Genomic DNA, 20,838 nt, shown 5'->3' with positions numbered 1-20,838 from the left:
AAAACACCTTTTTGTTATTGCTTCCATGTTGAATGCATGCTACCGCGCTCCTTATCACACACTATTTTTCCCTCCTCTGATCCTGCATCTTTAAACATAAAACAGGCGTCCATCGTTGCTGAGATTTTCTCTCATTGCTAGTAGGTTATAACCCCCTCTCCTAAACCATTTCATCTCCCTCTCTCCCCTCCTCCTTCTCCTCCTCTTCCTCTGTGAGCGCACTCCTCTTCCTACCTCACAGACTCATGGATGCTGCCGCCGCCGCCGCATCCTCTCCGTCTTTCCTCTCCTCACTCTTTCAGTGGGCATCAAACTCAACAAAATAGAGGGTGGACAAAGAGGAACAAGTGGCCGCTCCCGGGCGAGCCACAACAATGGGCCCGTCCTGCCTAAAATTGAATGGATTAGCCAATCTATTCTGAGCTCTAATGAGATTAGAGGGGCAGCGCGCAGACATGCAGGGTGGCGGCGGCGAGGTACCTTTTCTTCGGCTCCCCGGGGACTGCTCCCCCTGGAAATGGCGCTGTTGATGCCGCTGTACGCGTGGCGGATGTCGGGGGACCTTTGGAGACAATTAAACGCACGCTCACCTGCGCCGCTTGTGCCGGGCGCGGATTCCTCGAAGTAGCGCTCCAAAGTAGAGAGACGGAGCCCGAAGATGAAGTACCAGAAATACATCACGGTGATGCAGATGGCCATGGGAGTGACAGCCTCCAACAAAGACTGCCTCCCCACCAAGAGACAGCTGTGGTGAGTTCCTACGGGAAGTGTATCTACACTACAAGCAATGTGCGTGCATGTGCATGGAAGCGTACGCGTGTCTTCTTGGGTGTGGAGAGAAAAAAAAGCTTTAATTTGAGCCTCTTAAGCGTTGTGGTCACGGAAGGCGTCAAAGTTGAAGCTGAACACGAGCAGCTGTTGACGGAAGTGGCTGCACCCCCCCCTCCCTCTCTCTGTTCCTTACCTTCAACAACATCCGCGCCGGTGCACTAACAAGCGTACACGCATATTTATCCCGGTGTCTACGTGCGCGCGCGCGCTTCCAGTGCAGCCGTGCGTGGCTTACTTTGCATGTTTGCGATGATCGTGCGTTAATTTCACACGTGCACAAGCGCACAATATCAGGCAGGTGTTCTCACAATCACTCTGTTCAACTCATTTCAAGCCCACCTGCTGTTTCCTGGTAAAAACGTGTTATCATTGCTTTTCCCTATTTCTATCTTTGATTATTATTATTTAAAAAAAGAGCACCCCCCCGCTCGTAATTACTTATTCAGTAGCTTCCTGTGCATGGGAGTCTCTTGCTGAAGGCTTCACTCATTATGCGTGTGTATGATTTTCCACTCCATTTGACCAGTTGTCTGCTTTAATGGTACATAAACATCAGCCATCACACGCACGCACGCACACCGACACACGCGTGCGTATACAGTAATTTCTCTATAGTCTTAATTTATGGTTTGTTGCAAAAAAAAAAAACATCACGATCATCTACATAATACTGTAATTTGAATTAAGATTTCAATGATAACCGATAATGACAACAGACGTTTGAATCTATTATTTCGCGTCGACTGAGCAAGTGCAAATGATGTTTGTGGCAAATTCGGTTCCATTGAAAACTAGTTTAATTATGAAGATATACTTTAGAGCCATTGTTTGCCGTCAAATTGTTCAAATTCTCGGTTTTTAGCTTCTTGATTACTGATTAGTTGTTTTTTTAATGATTAAACAATACCAAATAAAAAACAATACTTGGTTGTTCATCGTGCCATGGGCAATAAGAGGCCGCATTGGAACGCCGATTGTGCATCCGCCCCCTATCCAGGTACATTTTTGGAGTATGTAGATGTATAGTCTATTATTTTTATTTTTCAGCACCCTTATCTCTCTAAGAGGTGCACATTTAGATTATTTATTGATCATTGTCAGTTCAGTTGTATGTGTTGGTAGGTGGAGGGTAGGTGGGATACATAGAGAGTTGAAATTCGTTTAGGTGTTGAGAGACCCAGTTCTTCTTTTGATGTATTTCTTCCTGCCATCACAGGTGTAGTTAAGTCACATTCTGAATTCCACTTTAGTAATTTCAGTAAGCACATCTTAATGCAAGAAATCCAATTTAGATATGTTATGGTGTGGATGGGGCCACATACAATTTGTCAAAAATGTGCATGTCTGTTTTTATTGAACTGATGTAGAGATTTATCTTAATACTGTATGTTTTAGTGTAGTTTTCAAATGCATATAAAATCGACTCTCCTCTCCTACAAAGGCTTTGAAGCCAAGAAAAAAAAATAATTGTCACATAGCCAACTGTGATTCCTCCCATGCCGAAGGCTCTCTTGCATTAAAATTCCTATTTAAAAGATGGCACAAAACAGCAAAGCGACTTTGAGTGCAAGAATACACTTTTTAGGTAGTTTTCAGAAAAAAACAACCCACTTTAAGGCTTTAATCACCTGGATAACAGTGCAGGATTGGGCAGTGTATATATTCGGCCCGATCGCCCCCTTGCATTGCCATGGCCTATATTTGCTGTGCCTTTTCCAGAGAAACACTTTTGTCCATTATTCTTGGATGCATAGTCATCAAGCAAGTCATTGTATGAAAAATGCTGCGAAATGTCATTATTGATACTTAGAATTGCCCAGCTAAAAAGTGCTCTTGTGCCATTGATGATCAGCTTCAGCATTGCCTTGATAGGGCAAGCCGAATAGTAGACCCAGATGACTATCCCTGAAAATTGGATCGTGTTTGCTATTTTGATGCTCGTATATCACTCTTGTGCTGATATGAAAGGCAAGTTGTGTCTCTTGCATTTCTCTTTTATATTTTTCGGGAAATGCTCAACATTTCGGGTTGTGTTGCTCACACCGCCAGGCCGTGATACATTCAGCTTTTCTGGTGACATCAGGGCGGGCTGGATTATTACTCCGACTGCACAATTTGCGTCAAGTATAGAAGGCAGACAACAGTGGCATGAGTGGCAAGTTTTGAATCGTTTAATTTTTTGAAAGCTTTAAAAAATTTGATGATTTTGATCGTTGCCATAATTGTGACTAGTCGAACAATCAGAACAATGTATTTCGTTTCACTAGTCAGAGCGGTACGGTCACCGGCCACAGAAATTGATCCGCATTTGCCGGGTTGGCAAAGTCTGTTGTCGGTGAATGTTCAGGCCAGGCATGACCTGCAGAGAATCTAACAGAAGCAACTTCCTGGGGACCATGTGACTTTTGGAAAAGGCCCCTTCTCAGTTTGTAAACAATGTGACATCATTTATGTGGCGCGGCTTAGCTGCAGGCCAAAATAACTGGCACGATCATTTGAAAATGCATTTTTGCATATTTCAATTCATTGTTTACATAATAACAAAAGTCGAAAAAAATGGCAATTTGAGTGAGTGTGCAAGTAAACCCACTCTTCACAACCGTGAATATTGTGTCATTTTCCGGGTGGAAAATTTGCATTCAGTCTTACCTGATATGAAGTGTGCGCTGCAAATAAGAGAGTTGTTGAGGATACTCTCAGTGCAGTCCTTTCGCCTAATTTCAAGTTTTGTTTTTGATTCAACAGTTTTGCCAAACAAAAACAACAAGTCAACATTTTTGTCCATGAAAGTAGCGGCTTACTCTTGGCTTCCGTTCTGTTTCCTCCAGCGTGACTTTCTGGGTCTCTGCTCCAAAGGAGGGCTAATGTTAGGTTAACAGGACTACGTTAACACTCAGGGACACAACTGTGAATAGAAACTTTTTTTTAAATAAAATAATCATAATGTAGGGTCACTGAGGGTGTCGTGTTACCCTTGTCTGACTTGCATGAAGGCAGCATGGTGATCGGATCCCACTCTGGGCACCAGTTAGGGGCATAGTTTGCCTTTTGCCCACAGTTAGCTGGGATAGAATTCAGCACTCCCACAACCCAGTACGGGTTAAGTGCCTGACATATGACAGGACATGACATAATTGGGATGTATAGAAAAGGAATAATACAGATTCGGTAAAAATATAACATTTCTGAAATATTTCAAATTCAATGATAATATTTCACGATAAAGTAATGTTATTATATCATATATGTATACACATTTTATTTCCTGGGGACACAAATGGTACCAATTGGATGGAATTGCCCTTTAATGAATGGCATTAGATGAAGACTGTCTTCTGCCTTCTAATGGAACTGCATTTAACTGTTGTTGCTGTCTAGTATTTGTAACAAGTTCATCTTTTTCTATTAAAAATGAAGAGACAATGGATCATTTGCCATCTCACACCTGATGATATATCTCTACGCACTATGGTCCCGTGGCATGATGGTTGGGAATCACTGGCCTGGAGTAATATATCCGACTTAGTCACACAAGAGAAAGGATTTGATGTCGCTCCTTAGCTCCCTTAGCTCATGTGACTGCTGTCAAATGGGATGCAAAGGACATTGTGGTGACTTGGTTTTGACGCTTCTTCCTTTAAGAGCGGCGCGGCGGTACGTCTGTGGCCATTACATCAGGGTGGGGGAAGGGGCATGGCCATTAAAACTGGATTACTGTATCGCCTCCGACAGCTACTTTAACGAAGAGAAGCTGATCTAGGGTGTGCCTTCACTGCACGCGCCTCACAAAGTCATTCCGTGCATTCACTTGCATGCCTTGTCCGTCTTTATTCGCAGTGAAGTCCAGGGTCACACACAGGGAAGCTTAACCCATAAAGTATCATCGCCATTAATTTGAGCATGGCAACCGTCTGAGTCGAACATGTTACTGCAAGTCACGTGTGTTGTTGTCCTATTCTCTGACCTCTGTGGCACGTCCAATCAATACCTAGAGACGGCACCTTGACAGAATGCCAATTTTGATATATTGATTGCATCTGAGATCCAATATGAATATGCCTCCTTGTGTGCATGCATATCAAATCAAACGCAACACACGCAACAATGGCCGTCAATTACATTTCAAATTTGTAATTGCTGTGAAATGCCAAATTTGAAATGTATTAGTAAATTCCTCTTCTTTTAATGTTGCATCTCAGGAATATGTGCTGCATTGCGGTCAGTCCATTTTGCTGTCTGGAATGATTGTTTTGGAGGGCTAAAAAATGCCATGGCTATTACAGCCCATCCTATTAGCATGTGCAAAACTACAGTTGAAATCAAACATACTATGCATACACTACCGTGAAACGTCTTTTTAAGAAATGTTATCATGTTGATCTATACCGGAACTAGAATGTCACGCAATATTGCGAAATGTATACCGCCACCAATGTCGAACCAGGATGTAGTTGACTACATCCTGATTCATGCAAGATCATGACCAAGATGGTGATACCATTAAAGTTTTGAGGGTTTGGACAGTTACACTGATGCCATCAAGGTTAAAGCCACATGCACCAGAAAATATGTATAAAAAGATTTAGCAACCCTATGTACTTTTTAGCACGCTGGCCTCACATTTCAGAAGTGCATGGTACGATTCTGGCTCCTGCTTACCTGTGTGGGGTTTGCATGTTCGCCTCGTACCTGCGTGGGTTTTCTCTGGGTACTCTGGTTTCCTCCCACATTCCAAAAACATGCATGGTAGGCTAATTGAGCATTCTAAATTAACCTTAGATGTGATTGTGAGTGTGACTGGTTGTTTGTCTCTGTGTGCCCTACGACTGGCTGAAAACCAGTTCAGGGTGTCCCCCGCCTACTGCCCGAAGAAGGCTGGGATAGGCCCCAGCACACCTGCGACCTTCGTGATGATAAGCAGCTCGGAAAATGTCTGGGTGTACTTTTTACATATTTGAAATAAACTGCAGCGACCAAATTTGCATCCAGCATATGACTGACTACTTCCCTCAAAAATTACATACGGTGTAACTATCATGCTAATTTCAAATGTTTGTAGTAACCTTCTGAGAAATGTTTATGGTTTATCACTATTCCGTCCCGTTGTGCCACCCTTCAGAAGGTTTTGTGGTAATCAGTTTTGTATTCTTTTTTTTTTTAACCCTTCAGTATCTGTACTAGTATTCATCATTTCAAAATGACTGCTTGAAGACTGATTGACTAACTTATCATAAAGAGTATCTAAAAATGAAAAGATAACATCCAAAACGCAACCTTCTGACACTGCATATTAAACAGTTTCCAGATAGCTGCAATGTTGACATTTCTTCATAACAATCATTATTTAGAAATTATAAGGCACCTTTCAAGGGAATGCAAATTTCGACCCATCAAGAAGCATCAACATAATTTGGTTATGTGGATTCGTTTGAATCTATATACCGTACAGTGCCTCCACTTAAAAGTACCTTCCCCGCCTGGAAGTCTGCCCATCCATTGGGCATCTGATACTCTTTAATCCAACTAAACACAACTTGAGCTCCGACTGAGATTAAAGTTACACCAAAAACAGACTCAAACTACAGATAAACAAAATGCCTAGGTTGTTGTGCAAGAATGCTCATTTGCTAGATTTCCAGCAATTTCAACTGCTCATAATGAAGATTGTGCAGATTAAGCGTGCTATGCTTGCTCAAAGTTCTCAGGGTGCCAACCATGATGATTTACATATTTGTTGTCACGTGAGTAATTAATTTGAGAACACCCATAAATAGTAATTAGCTTGTTGTCGTCTCTTTAAACTGTACACATGTCTTCCTAACACGTGGGTGTATCGTGGAGCAGATGTCTTGTCTGCTTCCCACTTAGAGTGACAGCTCTGCTTGGTGTTCCCGGTGGACCGGGAACACCTCGCATTTGCTTGACCCCACATCCTCCCTCTCGGAAAGAACACACACACACTGCTCTATAATTCCCGTCCTCCCCCACCTCTTGCCCAGTTCCACTCAAGGAGGCCTTGAAGCGTAATCCTACGCAAACTGACAATGATGCATATTAGTTACCTCAGCAGGAGTCCGAGTCTGGGGTGGGCCTGTCATGATAATCACAAGTTTGCAAAAAAAATCCATCATTTCATCTTCATCTTCTTTCTTTGTGAAGTCCTGTCTGATATTTTCACGCTCATCACAGTAAAAAGTAATGACGTTGTTTGAAACTTGTACATGAAGTCCATATGAAAAGAATCCTGTTTTGGGTATGTCATTGCACGGATAGTGTTGACAAATATATACAGTAGTTTAGATTTGTTGAGATTGCACTTGAATGAATAAAAAGATGCAAGTTCACCTCCATCAATGTTTCCCAACCAGCGGTACTCTGGTTTACTGGTGCTGCTGGGTTGGCCCCCTGGCTGCCGAGGAGTACAGTTGCCTTTGATGATGATGTCAGGATGGGTTGGAGGGTCACCAGTTTTCCATCGTGGCCATTTGGGGACACTCGAAGGCCTTGTGTCTGGATAAAGAACAGAACAGGCACAAGCATAGTCTCATCTCTTGATGCCGTTCTTCCGAAGATAGATCCCGCCCCCAAGCTGCATAGGCTCTACAGCCGCCACAGACGGCCAACAAGCACACGAAGCATCATGAGACACCCGCAACTCTGGCAGTTTTCTGTGAGTCTATGGGAATCGATGCATCTCTGAACATCAAGGTGCGCTCCCTTTTTGTCAAATGATCAAGCGGGTGACAGGAGTAAATTCTCCAAGTTTGTTGAGCATTTTTATCCTTAAGCGTAAGCTCAAAAACTTTCGAACAGTGGTATTGACATTGCTCAAAGCCATTGGCCACGCAGCCGCATTGTCGGTATGTAAACTCGTAATAAAAGATGTTTTGTATAAATCTTGTGCCCCGTCACGTGTTGACGGCTCACTTTGTGATCGTTAGATGAGCCGTGATTGGTTGTACCTGAGTCCTCAACACATGTGATATCATGTTCAGTCGACAGCAAGTGGCAAAATGTGTTTTTAAAGTTGTTAATCGTATATGCAAAGAATTAAATTATCCAATTCATTATAGACAGAATATGAACTTTTTCCTGCTGAAATCTGCTAGATTAATAAAGTATCCCTTTAAGCAGCTAATGACCACCTCTTTTTGTTTGAGTCAATGTCACCCAGGCCACTCCATTGAAATATTTTCTCGCTCCATGTGCTCCTTCTGTTAGTGTTTAATAGAATTTATACTTGTGTAAAAATATGTTAGTGTTGGAGCATGCACCATGAAGCAACATCTTTGGAAATCCCACATTTTAGCGTATTTCAGCAAAGTGTAGGTTGACACATGTTTGTGTTTCCCTCCATCAGGAACTCGCATGTTCTTACTTTGGGCAAAATGTTTGTAATCTCCTCTCAAATGGTTTATGCCACTAAAGGGAACAGATTAACAAGGGTTTAAATGAGTCGCGGCTCGTCCCCTTACCCACCACCCGCTCTCTGAGCATCCCGTGGGAGGAGGTCTGTGCGAATGTTTTTTTGAGGGGGTGTTTCTGCTTTTGTAATAGCGTAACGTTCCTAACATGGAAACACTTTACTTTGGTGTGTCTCCCAAAAAGATATCTGTGCTGTATTTTCTTTTTAGCATCTCTACAGTTCCAGCCTAAAAATACACTTGTTTTTTTCTGACATACCAAGTGATGTGCATGTTAACCACAGGGTAGATTGCAACCGAAAATTGTGGATGACTTTATTGGTTATTTTTGGTTCTCCTTGACTAAACTTCGTTTAACTTTTTTATTTTCTCTGTTGGGTAAATTGTAGGCTGCAGTGCTTGTACTGTTTCATGCAGACCTCTTTAAATTATGTTGAGTTATACCGAGGCTCAATAACAAATCAAATGCAATTTTATGGAAGACTATTTTGGAGAGTGCCACAATGTCATGCCATTATTTATCTTTTGGATTGTCTTATGTATTCCAATAGGCAAATGGTTTATTGACGAATAAGAGTTTTTTTCCACAAATTATAAAATTTAGAAAAAGAGCCTTGTCAATTGAGATTATTATTATTATTATTATTATTATTATCGTCATTATTATTATTAATTATTGTTGTTATTATTATTATTATTATTATTATTATTATTATTATTATTTTGCTCTGATGGTTTGTTCTTATCATTTTATAAATGTTTTGAACACAGTGGTGTCTTGATTTCCTTTGTTCACTGCTCACATGTCTTGTAGACTGTCTCTGGCATGTTTTCATTAGCGTTTTCTGACAATTTTATCAGCATCAGTCTTACTGCTGTGTGTCTGTGTCTGTAAGTATGTATTCTACATTGTCTGTTGACTCGTTTATTATGGGAAGAATATTGACATGCAATGTTTGTATGAAAAGCGTTATGTGAACGAACATAGGTTCATAGCGTGGTTGGGTGGTTGGTAAAATATGTTCATGTTGCTTTGACCAGGCGTTGCACAGAGGTCGCAAACAACCCTATGGCAAGAAAAATGTGGTAACGAAGTACAAGAATGCATCAGTGTTAGTCACTGTTACAAATCGTTTTGATTGCATAATGGAGTCAGTTGATGAGAATGTTTGATGTAACATTGTCAGCATGCAGTTGTATGACTTTGCCAGTGTTGATATGCTTTAGTGACATCCATTTCTAAACAAGCCATGTTACTGCTACTCCGCTATACTTGATTAAGATTACTCCAGGCCAGCCCATTCATACAAAGCATTGAAAATAAAATAACAAATTGCTAATTTCAACTTTTTTATCCAAAGTCACTCACATGACAATAATGATTATAGCAAGCTACATTCGCCACTGATTGTAGATGTAGTTCAGGCAATCATATACCTTTGTAAGGATGCAGTAAGAACTTCTTCAGAAGGCTTTGAATGGAAAGAGGGCCCCATCAGAGACTCAAAATCTTCCCATCAGAGTCAGAGCAGCAATGACTTTTAGAATCTGCGAGTCACGCGTTCTTGAACTGTGGTGACTCACAACTGACACGATGGCTCACAGGGAGCTGACAGGAGGAAATACATCACTGCCGTCCCTCAAAGAGAGAAGGACACAGTGGAGGGGTCCTCTTTGGCCTGACAGAGACGCTTTTTATTATTTTATTTCTTGTCTTCTGCTGGGCGGATTTATGTCGAGCTGAAACAGGGATAGCAGGAATCCAGTTCATAGGAATCACCTGACATCAGTTTAATCTGTTTATTGTCATGCTGATCAGATGTTCTTACCCTCTTTTTGCTTTCACCGTTCCTAAACTCAGCTATTGAGGAGGATCTGGCCTTTTGTTTTATAGTATACACTTTGCTCAGCTTCCATTGGACATGAGACTCACCGGTGACTCGATTTGATACACCTGAACAAATTAGAGACATCACATACACTGCATTATAAGAATTTTGCTTTTGGATATAGAATGCTGACTTTTCTAGTAAGTGAATGGTGAATTCATTTCCCGCTCTTATGTAGCTGCTTATATAATTGACAACCACTCATTTGATAGAATATGTTATGTGCCTCAGGGTTCAATTTTAAGCCATTTATTGTTCAATTTGTGCATGCTCCATCTTGTTGGTGCCATCAGGAGGCACAGTCAACTTCTGTATAACTACCGTACATTTACAATACACAGCTGTTGGAAAGACTGGGGTAAGTTGAGCAACGGGGCAAAGTTGTGCTAACTTGTTGCAAAGAAACCGTGAAAAAAATTGAGTGAAATATGTGACTAAATGGGTGAAGACTCTATTTTGTGGAACCGGTGAACGGAAGAACCATGACAGAAGTCATTAGACGTTTCCGTAAAAACTAAAATAAAATGAAATTCAGCCATTTTCCGAGCCACGGAATGGTTGCACGTTTTCTAGAGCTGTCTACGGGCAGTAGGCGAGGTACACATTGGACAAGTTGCTAGCCAAATGCAAACGTTTTTCACTCATGAAAGTACATTTATTTATTAATCGTATTGTCCATGATGATTGGTTTAAATTTGTTTCATACATAAGTTCGGATATTTCTGAACTCTAAAATTGGTTGCGATAGTGAGCAATATTGGCAGGGAAAAGTTGAGCCTAGTGCGCTTTGACTGTATTGCAACTAGTGGAGTGGGTCTCTCCAATAACAGCTGATTCGATACATAGCTTGATATTGCGGCCGCAACACGATTCAACGACGTTATAATTTTTAAATGAAACGATTTGATTCAGTTGAATTCAGGGGGTTATGAGTTGATTCATTATGGTGCGGCTCAGTTCGAGAGGGTATTCTGCAATGAGTTTTCTGTTGAAAGGAGACAATGATTTTCAAAATGAATTCAGTGGCTTGGAAGGAATTAACTTCTGTAAATTCTGTAAATCAAAGGGATGCATTAAAGACTAGAGACTGTCATGAGCTGTCTATGATGATTTTGGTTTAGATTAAGAATTTAGTTTCATGTTTTCCTTGGTTTCCGTGGTGTCTGTTTGTCTGGTTAGGTTCTTTGTCATCACGGTCCTGAAACTTATTCTGGTCTTAAATTATAAAGAAATTCAGGGATTTTAAGATTCAGATTACCATTTGTTTTATTTTTGGAGAATACATACATTCAGCCCTGCAATTGGCTGGCAATCAGTTCGGGGTGTCCCGAAGATAACTGGGCTAGGCTCCAGCACCCCCCGCGACCCTAGTGAGGAGAAGCGGTACAGATAATGGATAGATGGATGTACATATATTTTGTTTTTTGAATAAAACTTGCCCTCCTACCTTGCCTACCTGCATTTGGGTCCTCCTCGACATCAATCCATAAAAGAAGTGTCTCTTGAGTTTTTATTTTACGGGTGGCCCAACATCCTGCAATGTTTCTGCTCCAAAACTCAATCTACCTTCAAAGAAAAAAAGATAACAAATAACAAAAATAGTGCATCTTTTGATAATGACGCCTGTTATTTTAATTTAACCAAGGTAATCGAGCAAGAAAAAAAGTTGTTGGCACCTACTTTGTGTATTAACATGGCCAAAGTTAAAGGGCTGGACTGGAACCAACAAAACAAGTTCAATTAATTTGGTGGAGGTCTGTCCTTTTCTGCCATTTTAATTTTTTTTCCTTTTTTTTGGGGGGGGGGGTATATTCTATTTGATAATGGAGTCCTTGTGTTGGGTCTGATTACATTGTGCAGAAACACTGTTGCCGCTGTAACCTTGAAAATGTAACTGTTACTTCAGAGATTATTGCTTTTAAAAGTAATAGACATTGTTTTTTTCCATCCATCCATCCATCCATCTGAGCCACTTCTCCTCTCAATGGTCGCGATGTGCTGGAGCCTATCCTAGTTGTCTTCGGACAGCCTGCGGGGTATACACTGAACCGGTTGGCAGCAAATCACAGTACATTGTTTTTCCATCCATCCATTATTGTACCGCTTCTCCTTACTCGGGTCACGGCGGGTACTGGAGCCTATCCCAGCTATCTTCGGGCAGTAGGCAGAGGACACCCTGAACTGGTTTCCAGCCAATCGCAGGGCACACAGAGACGAACGACCATCCACGCTCACACTCATACCGAGCGGTATTGACCGATCAACCTGCCATGCATGTTTTTTGGAATGTGGGAGGAAACCGGAGTACCCGGAGAAAACCCACACGGGCACGGGGAGAACATGCAAAGTCCAGACAGGAATGCTGGAGCCAGAATCAAACCTACAACCTCCGCATTGTTAGGCCATCGTGCTAACCAGTCAGGCCGCCGTGCCTGTTTTTGACCACCATAATTTTATTTGAAATTACAACGAGTCTTATCTCGATTGCTCTTCACATGAACAGACTACGAATGAACTGAAGTGAATGTGTGAAGTTGAAGACTCCCACACCATGTTAAAGATTTAAATACCAGAGTTTCCCTTTCTAATGTGTTCCATAATGTACATCCATCCATCCATCTTCTGTACCGCTTCTCCTCACAACGGTCGCGGGGGTGCTGGAGCCTATCCCCGCTATCTTCGGCCAGTAGGCGGGGGACACCCTGAACTGGTTGCCAGCCAATCGCAGGGCACACGAAGACAAATAACCATCCGCGCTCTCACTCATACCTAGGGGGAATTTAGAGTGTTCAATCGGCCTGCCATGCATGTTTTTGGAATGTTGGAGGAAACCGGAGTACCCGGAGAAGAACATGCAAACTCCACACAGGATGGCGGGAGCTGGGATCGAACCCACGCCCAATGCTGACTCTCACTGTGAGGCCATCGTGCTAACCAGTCGGCCACCGTGCCGCCCATAATATACATATACATATATATATATATATATATATATATATATATACATATACATATACATATATATATATATATACATATACATATACATATACATATACATATACATATACATATATATATATATATATATATATATATATATATATATATATATATATATATATATATATATATATATATATATATATATATATATATATATATATATATATATATATATATGGGCATTGGGGGCTGCTTTGCACTGGGGGCGTGCCTTTGCGTTGTCGGTCACGCCCATCGTTCCCCTCTCACGCCCCCTGCTGTCGTTAGCCACGCCCGCCTTCTCTCTCTATATAAGCAATGTGCAGGCAGTTCATGTTCGCAGTCAGCCCAGCTGTGCACTTACTGCACTTGGTCCATATAATGGGAGTTACGCCTCAAAAGGCGCCCAGGATTTTTTGGAGGAGTTTCAGGACTTTAAAGTGCGCCTTATGCCTACGAAAATACAGTACCTCTGTTCAGAGAACCATGCGGGGATTCTGAGTTGGAACCAGGAGTGGTGATATTGTTTCTTTGAACACACATTCACTGTGGGAAATCATCAGAATGCAGTTGCAAATCATCAAATATGTATCAAATCCAGACCACCTTGTGAAAGCGACTCAAATCGGATTGCGAAAAAAGGACCTATATGTCAAACATGGAAAAATATATTATTTGCAATGTATAATGTACTATAAGCATGTTTTATTATCGCTAATAGTAATTGATTGAGCCTCACTGTCCTCTAATAATAGGACAGCTGTTAGAAAAGTGGTGAGATGCGTGTTTATTTCAGTATGTTGGGGCTCTGAAATTGATGGGATGTATGATAACTTGTCCTCCCAGCAACCCTCAACAAACAACTTTGTCTTTTTTTTATTTGTTCAACGACATCATGTTTTTGTGTTCTGAAAAAAAAAGTTGTTTTCCTTCCTCGCTGCAGGGGTCAGACAGCACCCGAACATGACATGACTGAGTCCCGCCTTGTTTGATAGAATGTCTATGTGCCTAATCTGCGCTCTCCATCTGTCCGGTCTGTCTGGCCCAGGCACAGACTTGATCCCGCCTTTTTCCCACCGGCGCACACCAGGTGGCTTGAAATGGGCTTACACACCCTGACTTGTAGCTCACAGGCTGTGTTAAGTGGTTCCTTGAATTGATGTTTTCTTTCCTGATTCTGTTACCAGTCTGGAGGAATTGTGTAATTCTATTCCATTTGTGTTAAATATGATGTTTCTTGGATCCATGAAAAAATAGATTAGGTAAAGTCAAGGTCAGAGCAAAATCCTACGCATTTGTTAACTTTGATCGTATTTCACACTTATGTCTAACAGGATAAAAAAGATGTGAAAATACTCTTAAATTTACAGCGACAACATTACACATCTCGTTCAAATTTCACTTAAATCTGCATCCCAGTCAGGAGGTGTTCGAGGGTAGCTTTCCATCTGAGTGGGAATGTAAGTTGTTTGTCTCTATATATATGTGGGTCGACCCCTCCTGTCACAAAAAATCCCATAGACTTCAGCTCTGAAGAAAGCAAGCACTATAGAAAATGGATAGAGGGCTTCAGAAATCAATGGGAAAATTTTTGTTTTGAAATCTCTATTTTCAAATGAAAATGCTTGGCGCAGAGTATGATGACGCCTTCGTTGGCTTCCCCGTCAATCCTCTCCCTTCTTCTATTATACTGCACCTGCAGACTGGGATGTGGTGGTGCCTAGTTGGCTGTGAAGCCTGCCCTCTTCAGGTGGACTGTCATGTTCCCCTTTGAACACTTCGCGCCCCACCTCCACATGTGCTAGTCTGGGTGTCGTGCATTAATGTATGACTGTTTGGTTGAGTTTTTTTCCCCCAAAGTCCATACAAGACTTCAATATGGGGTGGTGGAAGTTTCCCCCAGTGAGCTGGTGAACTCCCATTCTGAATGCACGTGTCGTTTTTGTGTGTATTGGAAGGGTCGCGTCGGTTCACCTGTGGCATAATGAAAAAGGTATTCTGATTCTGTGCTGATTGAATGGATTTTTTTTTCAGATTTTTTTTCATGTGGCCATTAATGACAATGACAGTATTTATTGAATTATCATATTTTGTAACGATACAGCATGGTCAAAAATTCAGTTTTTCTCAATTTTGAGGACGTCAATTTTATAACTGGAAGCTGTTGCTTTGTTGAAAAACCTTTACGATGCTATACAAATACTGTACAGTAATTAATTTTAAAGAACTGGAATACATTATGGTCATGACCATGACTATTCATCTATAATTAACTCGTGTTGCAAAATAATCCTGTTCAAAGTTAATATAGTGCTTTTAAAACCTGCTAAAAAAACCTTCTAAGGAAATCTGTGGCACAGATCTGAGGTCCAAGGTTCAAATCTTGGCTCAGGCTCTGTATGTTCTCTCTTATTTTTTTTCTAGCTGCAATGCAGTTTTTGCTCATGGTCCAAAAAGAAGCATGCTACTCTAAAACAAGACTCTAATTTGTAAATGAATGTAAGTGTGAATGGCTGTTTGTATATACTGTACTATATACTATCCGACCACCTCTCACCCAAAGGCTGCTGGGATAGGTGCCACCTCACCTTAATGACAACTGCTGCAGAAAATTAATAGATGCCCATTGCCTAATGTTATGCAAAAAAGAATACACATTCACCAAAATTGGCAACTCTAAGAGTTTCAAAGGGGTGTTCGCAAGGTTGTCTGAAGCGAGCGGGATGTGTCACGCTTCTCTCATCGCTAGATGTCCGTTGCAGTGGGAGTGTGGCCCGTTAGCACAATGATGCATGTTCAACAGCCCCCCCCCATCACTTCAGGCTGAAGAGTCAGACATTACGAAGCACTCAGAGTCATATACTGACAGTGTCCCTCTGTCCTTTGTCTCTTTGCATTATGGTCAGTCTCCTTATTCCCTGTGTCTTTATTTCGCCTTGCAGCCTCATGTTCCCTCATGCTTTATTCACCTGTCTCCTTTTGTTTCGTCTTTGTTGTCTTAATGCTCAAACTTTTTGCTTTTGGCTGCTGAGCGTGTAAAGTCGAACAAAGTGAACTACTTCAGTGCTGCTATTTTTGGAGCAGGACCATCACATTGTGGCCTGGATGATATTAACAAAAGCATCTCATTATTACAGGACAGTATATCCAACACTTTGTGCCAACCATATTTTACACTACAATTCACAGAAGTAGTGTTCTTTAAAAGCCACTTCAGGTGTGTGGAGAAAACCTCACACATATTTTGTGTAAGTGTGTGTCTTAATCAGTATATGACACACCGGTGTTGTCCCTGTAGTCCTTACTAAAGCAGAGTAAAGTGCTCCCCATGCGAAGATCTGTCATAATAAAGTGTTTGCTCATATAAGTCTGAAAGCAATGAACCCAGGTAGTCCCCAAATTCATCACATTTAAGTCACAGTGAGCGAGCTTCTTAAAGAGACAACTATGAGCCATAGAAACATGAAATACAGCATTCATTGCCCTCGTAGGGATTATTAGAAAACATGATGTGAAATGTTAAAATAAGAGTTTAAAGTGATATGAGATGGCAGAAGCTCAATATATAAGGACTATCTGTCTTTTGCAATAATAGTCTTATGTCTGGTCTGTACTTGATTTATTATGATTTTGATGCTGTTTTACAATTACATGTGCACATTTCCGTGATTCTGAGTCATTGATGAAGTTTGCTACTGACCTGTTTAATGCGGGACAGAAGGGAAATACTCTATTTTGGGCCAAAGTCTCATGCAACATTCATGAACTACTTTTCACTGCTGTCAATGTTTCTTGTTATTTCTCTATTTCTGTACTGCAAGACGCGTGCTTTGTTGTGTTCGCTGAAGAGGTTGCTTTGGGGACACAGTGAGTGCGCTCCAGCCTTTTTTGTGAGCGTCTGTCTTCCACCACCCCCCCCCAACAAAAAAAACTGCTATTAAATTCTAACTGCACTGCCATGACAGTCATGACTCAAGATATTGCACCAAAAACCAGAAGCATCACTCATGATTAATCATCCAGAGGTCACCCACAATTAAGCGTGGACGTTGTACTTTCATCCGTCACTCTCGGTAGATGCAATATTAGGGCCCTCGTGCACAATGAAGAGCCAAAAATTCGATAACCAATCGTCATATCATAAAAAGAATTATCTGATTGAAAATGTAAAAAATAATAAGAATGTTAATAAAAATAAAGCCATTTTTTGTAAAAAATGTTTGTTAAAGGTGTAGGCCCTGTTTTTCCAAGAATTTGGGGGATTAAAAAAATACTACTAAAAAAAAATAATATATATATATATATATATATTTGTATCTATATATATATATATATATATATATATATATATACAAATTATTTAATATTGCATACAAGTTCTACAATGTGATTACTCTGACAGGTTTCTAGACATAGAAGGTCTTCTGGACAAAAGAAGCCATTTTGTTACACATTGTTTTACCTTCATATAGTGTATGAAGAAAATCCCCTTGAACAAACTTTGGCATTACAACGAAGGGAGCTTGGCTTCGTAAGACTCATTGATGTGAAAGTTTGATTTAAGTCATGTCATTATCCTAATCGTCTGGGTAGGAAAGCCATCGGCTGACTAGGGGCAAAAGATGCACTACACCTCAACTGGTCGCCAGGAAGTCGCAGGGCAAACACAGATACTGAGTGGGAACCAATTCTATGCTTCCCGCGCACAAGTCAGGCGAGTGCACCACTACACCACAAGTGACTTCAATTATTGAGTAATTCAGGATTTTCTTTCCTTTCTCCTCAATTGATGATTTTGCTCAAAACCTCAATTGGCTACTGTACATTCAATTTCAAATAGATTGATTGAATTTTTAGTTGCTTTTCATTCATTCACTTACTGGATTGATGTCAATTAGGTACAGCACCAATCACTGGTGCTAATGGATTGTGACTGCTCGGCTGGTACTGCAACCTGGAAATTTCTGTGACTCCTGTGTGAGTTCTAAGTTTATAAATAGCCCCTCACTGAACTATATTATACTGTAATTCATGTTCACCTTTTTTCTTTCCCTGCGCTTTTGTATATCCCTCGATTCATAGACAGCTGCTCCAACTGAAATCCTTTCCTTTAGAAGTTATAAAAGCAAAACACATTAAAACACATGTGATTGTTTGCATGTCGTCAGCAATATTCTGCAGACACACTGCTTCCAGATCTTCCTTGTCTGCAGTCATGTCAAACACCAACAGAACACAGAATTCAATTGTGCTCAGCACTGGAAAAAACATCACTGTCTGTTACTTTTCCTCTATGACCTAGGTCTTCCCTGATGTTTTTTATCCAGTCCATGGTCAGAACGACTAAAATCACAGGAAAAAAAATCACTCCTAACAAGTGTTGCCTGTGGAACCAAAAAGCACCATCAGCTGTTGTTCACAATGATTTGCTAAACATCATCTTGATGAACAACAATGCAGGCTGACATTTTCCCATTTTCCAAGGGTTTTTATCCATAACATCTTACATCAATTTTATTTCACACAAGCATTATGAGTATTAGATTTAGCACTCGTATTGCAGCATCCCTTCTCGTGACCAAAGCCACAACATCATGTGCTGACATGGAGTCCCAAAGCAGAGAGCCGCCTCACTTTCAATTTAGAAATGAGTTGCCTCTCATAGTTCTGAGGTTCGGCGTCTTGATTTTGGAATTTACATGTTCTCCCTCGGCTTTCTCCGGGTTCTCTCCATGGTACAATATATGGGGTGGAAAGGGACAGATTCTCCTCTAGTATTGTCTAAAGTGTGCCAACAAAATAATATTCCCACTGCTACACCATCAGCTGTCTGAACTTTTGAAGTAGGGCTGGATGGCTTATTTTTCCCTTTTTTTTTCCTACGCCTGGTTATTATTCTCCCACATGAATGAGGAAATTGAAATCATTTCAAGTCTTCTTGAGTTTAGGAAAAGGTCTTCAGCTGCTTTAGCTCACCCTCTTTCAGATTCAACAAATGCAGAGATGCTCTCTAGCATATAAATAGATTTTATAAAAATTTAAATAGAATCTATTGATGTTTTAGATTAAATATACCAAGCATGGGCATGTGATAACTCCAAACAGATTACCCACTCATAAAAAAAAATAAATTACTTAAAAATTGAACTAAATCCCTGCATGAAAAAGCAAGAAGCGGCGCTATAATGCTTAACATATCTTTTTTTCGGCAGATTATTTGCCACAGCTATTGTGTGACATAATGCCCAGCCAGTGCATGTGACTAATAGTGAAGTGGTATTACTCCTGATATCACAATTCCATGTAAAATCAGAAAAAAAGTCAATGCAAGACATGTGAAAAAAAATCCATTTCCTACTGACCTAAACCAAGAAAACAAAGAAAAGAACACCGGAAAAGTGCTGACTTTATTGCTCACTCCAATGGTATTTTCCCACTACGTACATTGTGGCCTAATAATACAAGTAGAAGGCAAGTGGCCATTCCATACCTTGTATTCCATCTGCAGGCTACCCCACTGACATTCAGTCCAATTACCACACCCAACAGGAGAAGATGTCCTTTAAAAGGCATCAAGTTGTCTTACTTGGATCCCCCAGGCATCTCTAGGCTTTTTCTCTTGAATATGCATCAGTTACTGCTGGCAAGCATCGTGCACTGAAGATTTAAATCATGGAACTGAGAAATGCGTTGAATCTGGGTCGACGTTGATGAGAGATGAGGTTGTTTAGTCTGGAAGATTGAAATTGGTGAGAGGCGTAGTACTTCTGTTCGGTGTTTGCGCAGGCCTATTGATTTGACCCTGGAATTACAGACAAGAAAATATCAACACGGCAGAAAACAGCATCAATATCATTGGTCTCTCTTTCTCTCGTAGGGTAACACCGTCAGACGGCGAGACGTCACCCTCTGGTGTTCCAGAGTCTTCAGATGGGCCTTTAGGTGCTACTGGGGGTGCAGGTGCTATGGCCATGCCTGCCACATCCACCCTATCCCTGCCCATGAGCCAGGGGAAACCTTCCTTGCGTCGAATCAAAGGTCGCATTCACCGCAGCAAGAGCCTCGACAGCATTGATCTGCTTGACTCCAATGTAAGTGGGAATGCACACATTCGTCAACAGCTGTAAAGAAAACAATTTTGACTTTTTAGAGTTCTATTATAAGATTCCCCAAAAAATTATATTCCCATTATTATAATGCTCTACACACTGTATATGTATACAGTATACAAAAATTGGGGGGGTGCAACGATACACAGAATTTATATATATATATATATATATATATATTAGTGCTGTCCAGTCAGCCCTACAACGCAAAGTGGAGGATATGGCCACTAAATCACAGCTTTGATATGACATGACTATTAATTTTTAAATATCTTTTTCTCTACAAAACTGATTTTTCATGTACACTCATTTCAGCTACAGTCTCACACACACATGCATGACACAATGACCTTTGGTTATGCAATGTTTCTTAGGCTTTCAGATGAGCACACAACACATTCCATATGCCTCTCTCTATGACTGGCTTGCTCTCATAAAAAGTATTAATCTAATATGTGATTGGATAAGCCGCTTGATGCTAAAAAGCCTGACCAACTCTGGGATTGTCCATTGAGCTCCACTCTCTCCTCCACTCAATTCATGCCTACATGTGCGCATGTGCGCATTTGTGTTGTTTGTGTGGCTATGAGGAGCTGTTCT

The 20,838-nt window shown here is 40.9% G+C and overlaps 1 protein-coding gene across 11 annotated transcripts in view; it reads left to right on the top strand.

Annotated features, from left to right (window-relative positions):
- The first annotated feature begins 244 nt into the window (after positions 1–244).
- tjp1a (tight junction protein 1a) overlaps positions 245–20,838 on the top strand; it is a 109,029-nt gene continuing 88,435 nt past the window's right edge. For 6 of the 11 annotated variants that reach the window (XM_088295298.1, XM_088295287.1, XM_088295285.1 and 3 more), the window contains exons 1-2: positions 245–750; positions 20,007–20,220. In XM_088295298.1, the coding sequence (XP_088151424.1) occupies positions 659–750; positions 20,007–20,220 (306 nt within the window). In that variant the 5' untranslated portion in view covers positions 245–658. The remainder of the gene's footprint in view (positions 751–20,006; positions 20,221–20,838) is intronic. The other 5 variants (XM_088295291.1, XM_088295290.1, XM_088295288.1 and 2 more) reach the window with 2 other exon arrangements.

This window comes from Idiotropiscis lumnitzeri, chromosome 5, assembly GCF_059441095.1.
Source record: "Idiotropiscis lumnitzeri isolate Australia: NSW breed Sydney's pygmy pipehorse chromosome 5, RoL_Ilum_1.0, whole genome shotgun sequence".
NCBI lineage: Eukaryota > Metazoa > Chordata > Actinopteri > Syngnathiformes > Syngnathidae > Idiotropiscis > Idiotropiscis lumnitzeri.
This window is presented reverse-complemented; position numbering and strand designations above follow the sequence as displayed.